The sequence below is a fragment of the Protomyctophum parallelum genome, assembly GCF_964188405.1.
Source record: "Protomyctophum parallelum genome assembly, chromosome: 4".
Classification (NCBI taxonomy): Eukaryota; Metazoa; Chordata; class Actinopteri; order Myctophiformes; family Myctophidae; genus Protomyctophum; species Protomyctophum parallelum.
In genome coordinates, this window is record NC_139700.1 from 44,291,683 (window position 1) to 44,298,320 (window position 6,638).

General features: G+C 38.8%; 1 protein-coding gene across 1 annotated transcript; it reads right to left on the reverse strand.

The window, feature by feature from the left end:
* Positions 1-464: 464 nt before the first annotated feature.
* On the reverse strand, positions 465-6,362 carry LOC310857211 (actin; the record flags this gene model as incomplete). The annotated part of the gene is made up of 4 exons (XM_083762821.1): positions 465-472; positions 3,531-3,615; positions 4,619-4,729; positions 6,246-6,362. The coding sequence occupies 4 exons, from the start codon at positions 6,360-6,362 to the stop codon at positions 465-467; spliced, it is 321 nt and encodes a 106-aa protein (XP_083618947.1).
* Between the last annotated feature and the right edge of the window lie 276 nt (positions 6,363-6,638).

The window sequence follows — 6,638 nt, forward strand, 5'->3', positions numbered from 1 at the left end:
GGATTGGTGGTATGAGACAGGCCACCCTAGCTGATGAAATATTATTTGCTTTGTCACTGTTACTCAACCTGTCACTACCAAAGCTTACCCAAACATCTGTGCAGAAACAATTGAATGTCTGGTATGGATATCAATGTATTAATAGTATGAATATGTCACTTGGGATTTTGTTATTATTATTTTCCACAAGGACACATATAAATAAACCACCAGTGAGCTGAGCACTTCTGTGCTGAGAATGGGTTACTTCAGGCAGTATGTGAACACAACAGGGTTATAATGTATCAATAGGAAGAGTTCCTCTCTGTGTGTGGACAGACTGACGGAGGTCCTCAATGTCCTCAATGTGTCCACGGAAGAGACAGTGTTTGAGGGGCCTATGATGTGGTTAAACAAGTGTCCTAGTACGCGCAGAGAGAGCTTTGAAAAGGTCAGTCAATTCTCAGTGTTTCACGGCAACAATGCTACTTATCTAGGGAAAAAGCCACACATCATTATTTGGTTAATTAATGTGATGATGACCCACATAACCACCCAGAAAATGGGGTGGGGGGAGGGGGAGCAAAATATGATTGATTGACGCAATAACATGACCGTCAACGGCTGACCACATTTGTGATGACGGCTATGGCAGTTATTAGCCCAAGGAATGTTTTTCGTGCGAAACTAATACTTGGAATGGATTCAGAATCATGAAAAACCCCTAGTTTGACACGTCATATTATGCTACTTAAAGCATAATGAAATTGAGAAACTTCTCATGTTTAGCGTTCTGCAGTTTTTTACCTGTACGGGAATCAAACTACAAATCGGCCTAGGGTTTCGCTTTTTATATATACTTTATTGAAAATTATTCAGGGTTTACAATTTATGCAAATATATACACATATAAGTTACAATACAAAATAAATAAATATATATATATATATATATCAAGGCATTTCAATACAAGTACACCTATATTAGGTGCCATGGTGTCAGTTTATTTTTTCGTGCGTCAAGAGTTCTTTGTCTTTTCAGTTCAGTTTGTATTTTTTAAAGACCACCTCTCCTGAGATGGCCTCCTGGTGAATTACCACGGCACACCTGGTTTTCCACAATTTGAAAAAATTGTCCAGTAAAACTCCTGTTCTACGGCAGACATTTTTTCCTCGAACACCCCATACATGGCAGCATTGTAATTTATCTTAGTTTTAAAACCAATTTGTGGCATTTTCCCCCACACAAAGGTCATCATCACACTGCAGTGTTGTTTTTGGCAGCAAATTGTAGTTTCAGTCTCATAGTCTCTTCAATAGTTTTCATTTTAGTTTTAATTTTAGTCACCCGGAATGTTTTAGTGTTAGTCTAGTTTTAGTCTAGTTTTATCCTAAGATTTTAGTCTACTACATCTACAGTTGATTTAGTCGGCTAAAATGTATTTTGGTGAGCCTTGATGCTGTTGTATGGCTGATTTTACACTTGCTGAAAATAGCAGATCTACAAGCTCACAATGCGTCGCAGACCAAGTGTAAAATGACTTATACTGGATCTTTTGTCCACTAGTCCCTTCCTAACATTTTAGTCTAGTTTGTGTTTGTTGATGAAATTGTCAATATATTTAGTCTTAGTTTTTAGTCATCGTAGCTTAATTTCCCTTTAGTTTTCGCCAGTGAAAAATGGTAGTCGACGAACATTTTTCGTCTTATAGTTTTAGTCAACGAAATCAACACTGTCACACTGGCCATATTTTGTTCATCGTCACACACCATAAAAGGCTTGTGGCGCAGCGTAGCAAGCACTCGAAATCTGTGAGTATGCAACATTCATTGTGTCCACAGGAGGGCCACAGAGAACATAGAATACAAAAATAAGACTGCACATGGAGTGCAGTCTTCCCTCCTTATTTATTTGGCTTTACATCAGCTGCCCGGAAACTACAGCATATTATTTCATGAGCACAGAACATGAACCATCCATTGCTTCAGTCTTGACTCTTAATATAGAGACTTGTACAATACTGTAGATTGCTTAGTATAGTTTCTTCACAGGCCCACTTGTCTAGTAATTTAAATTCTTCCAATGTGCCCCTGTTGTCCAAGCTTGTAAAGACCCATACTTGCACAGACAAACTAACTTTGGGTTTGAAAAGTGGACCTTGCTTTAAAGCGATTGTGCTAACCACTAGAGATGTACAATTTTTTTCTCTCCGAAAACAATTCTGATGCCCATAACTTGCATCGGTCGATAGATACAGAGTACAAATATGATTCCAGTATGTGTAATTTAAACAAATATATATAGTATAAAACAGTCAATCAAAATATGACTGTAAATTAGGCCTACGTGGTATCGGAATGGCATACATTTTTGATTTATTTGATACAGTATATTCATGATACAATTCATAGAAGAGCAGTACAGAATTATCAGGATTGCACAAAAAGTCAGAGGACTTAATTCCATTGTGATCCAAATTAATACATAAATAAATAGTTACAGCATATGATAAGAAGAACATGTGTACTAACATTACAATACTAATGACATTTACAACCGGCCATCATAGATCAATAAACAAAAGACAATAAATAGATATAAATACAGCACTATACTAACTTGCCCATCAGCCACTTTTTCAACATATTTAAAAAAAGAAATCAAATCCTCGACCTCCACCCCTGTATATTTAAATGAGCTTCTACCTACCCTATGTCTCAGGTCTGGTGGTTTAAGATCAGCTACACTAGCCCTTGTGTTCAAACTATGGAACTGGTTAACATACGGGAAGTAACCTTTCAAATATAGACTGGCATACTCACCGATAGCAGCATTTTAGGCAGTATTGGCAGCTTTTCCGATACTGGTATCGTTATCAGAACAACTCTACTAACTAACCACTACTTGAAGCCTATAGCATCCCTATTCTGGACGGAACAAACCTCATTTTTGCTGGGGACCCTTCTGGCGGTCCCCGGACCCCACTTTGAGAACCTGTGCCAGGATAATTCTACTTTATTTCTGTATTGAGGTAGGGAACACGACTACAGTACATTCACCTTGGAGGATATTATTTTCCCAATGACCTAATATCGTGGTACTTTATTAGCGTATTGCAACCAAAAACAGACTATACAGCCCATAGCTTCTGTCAAGATAACCTTGTTTAATGTAAGATCTCTGTCACAAACGGCACCTGAAGCTCTTCATTAGCCTACTTCCCATAACCTGGACTTTTCTTCATTTTAATTTTTAACTGTGACTTGGCAGTGATCATTGGGATTATAAAAAAGGACCATTCTAGCATTAGTATTATTATTAATTTGATGTGGTTGTTACAATGTTACTTTTGATTGATATATTTATTCAATTTCATAACGGAAGTCAATGGCAGTCTGATTGGGCTGAAACCTACCTTCCCCAAATATCATATATGTTGTACATATGTCATAGCTGTTATTATACTGTTTTGTGATCATTATAATCATCATGACTATTCATTCTGCTGTCTGGTTTCTTTCTACAGTACAAATATAAATATATACACTCACCTGTAGTTCTGCCAGATGCGTAGAGGGACAGAACAGCCTGGATGGCCACATACATTGCTGGTACATTAAAGGTCTCAGACATAATCTGTTGACAGGGCAGAGCAGAGCAGAGGGGGAAGAAGATGAGTGGTGAGGACAGGGCTCGACGCTTAGCTTTTTTTTTTTTTTGACCCCAAGACCTGGTCTGAAGGGTTTGATTGATTTAAGAGTTGCATTCATGTTATGGTCAGCCGGTAGTGCTTTTTTTGGTGTTTTCACATCTGAGTTTCAATCAGAAGAGAAGCTAAATCCCTATACATTTTCTGGATTATAGGCTATATATTTTTTATTTGAGAGGTAATGCCTGTGTCAGGCAGTTGACTTGTTACGGTCGGATGTTTTATTAAGCCTAATTATTTGTGCGTCACTGCTTTCATGAAGGCTGCAACAGTTGTTGCTTATCGTTTAAAATAAATTAGCTATATCGTTGTTTAAGCCAAAGAGTCACTGCTCGCATCGTGCACCTCACCTCGCATCGCACCCGCTGAGTTCGCTCTGACTTATTTTCTGTCTTCCGCTGCTGACAGTCAGCAAGCAGTGACAGGGAAGAGCACGGAGCAGCAACACAGTGAGGGGAGGGGCGGTGGGAGCAAAGGGGACAGATCTTCAAATGAACACCGCATTGAGCCTCGACACGTTGTTAGCTTGTAGCTCTTCTCTTTTTGGCGAACGACACCGCCGTTCAGAAATATAAATGTAGGTATAGAACCACGACTATAGAATGTGCACTTGCTGTAGACAGAGACTTATCTTTATCACGATTGAATGGTCAAATCCTGTAGTCGCACCTGTGCTACAAATTGAATTTTACAACTCGCACGGTGATATTTTTTGTCGCAAATGCGAGTACCTAGTCGCACTGTCGAGCCCTGGGTGAGGACGGGTACGAAAGGAGAAGAAAAAAATATGAATCATATGCTAAGAGACAATTAAAGAAGGACCTCATTCATAATCATAAGTTCATATAGCATAAAATAATGTGACACTAAAGTCATCATTCATTAGCTGCCCGTTGTCTTGGGTATTTTGTTTGTTTTGGTTCCCTATACCTGTGTCATCTTTTCTCGGTTGGCTTTGGGGTTGAGTGGGGCCTCACTCAGCAGCACAGGGTGTTCCTCAGGGGCCACTCTCAGCTCATTGTAGAAGGTATGGTGCCAGATCTATTTACACAAGATTTACACAACCAAAAAGACAAGAGTCAAATGTGTAGTGTTCCAGTGGCTACTGGCTAGACAGATTCAATCAAAATTATACATTAAACTATTTTTTTACACTTTCAGAGTTAAAGAAGCTGAAAGTGATTAAAAATGTTTCAGGTTAAAACTAAATATTTCTTTTTTTTATGTTAAATCTCATGTATATTCCATTCTATTGTAGCATTGTTTGTTCGGTAACAAGGGTCTCCCCATCTCTTCCCAGCAATTGATATTTGACATTTTTGATATTGAAATTATTTTCAGTTGGGACAGCAATTTCCTCCCTTCCGCAGGAGAGAGAACAAATTTGCATTTGTTCACAGTTCCAATTTAGTTTACTCATTATTAAATAACGATAAAACTATTATTGTATCACTTCGAATTCCACTTGTTTATTCTGTATCCTGTTCATCTTCACTCTCTTCATTGGCAAAAGTTTGGTATCATGAACTGAAAATGTTGAAGCTGTTGAGATTGGGGGAGACCCCTGTTTCTATAGAGCGTCGCAGTCCCTTTCATGACGGCGCCAGGCCCAGGAAATAATTCCCCATAGACATTTCTAAAAGTATTTATTTATGACAACAAAGACAATATTTTGGACCAAACAAATAATTACAAAGAAGAAAAACAACAAAAAAAGTGTTGTAACCTGCCGTTTTCTTTTGTTCGGCCCAATTTTTTTGTTGTCATGATTTGTCACAACTCAAGTTGGCTTTGTATGACACTTAAAAGGTCTTTAAATAAATACTTTTTGAAAAGACTATGAGGAAAATGAACGGGGAATCATTTCCTGGGCCCTGGTAGGGGGCGGGACTGCGACGCTCTATAGAGCGTCGCAGTCCCGCCCCCTCGAGAGACCCGGAAAAGAAATCGCCGTTCATTTTCCTCATAGGCATTTCCTAAAGTATTTATTTGTGTTAAAATAGATCACTATAGAGCGTCGCAGTCCCTCCCCCTTTCAGAACAACGAGTAGCCCAGGAAATAAATCCCAATGCATTTTCCCATAGCCATTTCTTAAAGTATTTATTTAAAGACGGTTACGCCGCGGACAAAGCCAACTCGGATCGTGACAAATCATGACAATGAACACAATATTTTGGGCCGATCAAATCATTAGAAAGAAGAAAATAAAGGCAGGAGACAACACTATTTGTTTTGTTTTTCTTCTTATATATTATTTGATCGGCCCAAAACATTGTGTTCATTGTCATGATTTGTCACGATCCGAGTTGGCTTTGTCCGCGGCGTAACCGTCTTTAAATAAATACTTTAAGAAATGGCTATGGGAAAATGCATTGGGATTTATTTCCTGGGCTACTCGTTGTTCTGAAAGGGGGAGGGACTGCGACGCTCTATAGTGATCTATTTTAACACTTATTTTAACCAATCATAATACGTATACAGCGCCTATAAAATGGTACCCAGGATATCAGTGTCTTCTTGGATACAAAATAAATAGAAAGGAGGAATGAAAGAGACCATGTCGTCCCAGTTGGTGATGATGCCGTGTTCAATGGGGTATTTGAGGGTGAGGATACCTCTCTTGGACTGGGCCTCATCTCCTACATAGCTGTCTTTCTGTTCCATGCCCACCATCACTCCCTGGAGACAAAAGGCAGAGCACATAGGTCAGTCAACCCATTCTGGGCGGGAAGTCCTTTTGGTGTTTTGACATCATTATGTATGAAAAATAGCAGATCTACAATATCATAGCGCGGCACCGAGTGCCCCGCTACGAGCTTGTAGATCTGCTATTTTTGAAAAATCGTGAAGATGTAATTTAAAAAAATATATATATTAGCTATTTCACAGTTATATCTTTGCTTCTGGGAGGTCCCTGAAAAACGTATTTTCAGACGTCCAATTACATAT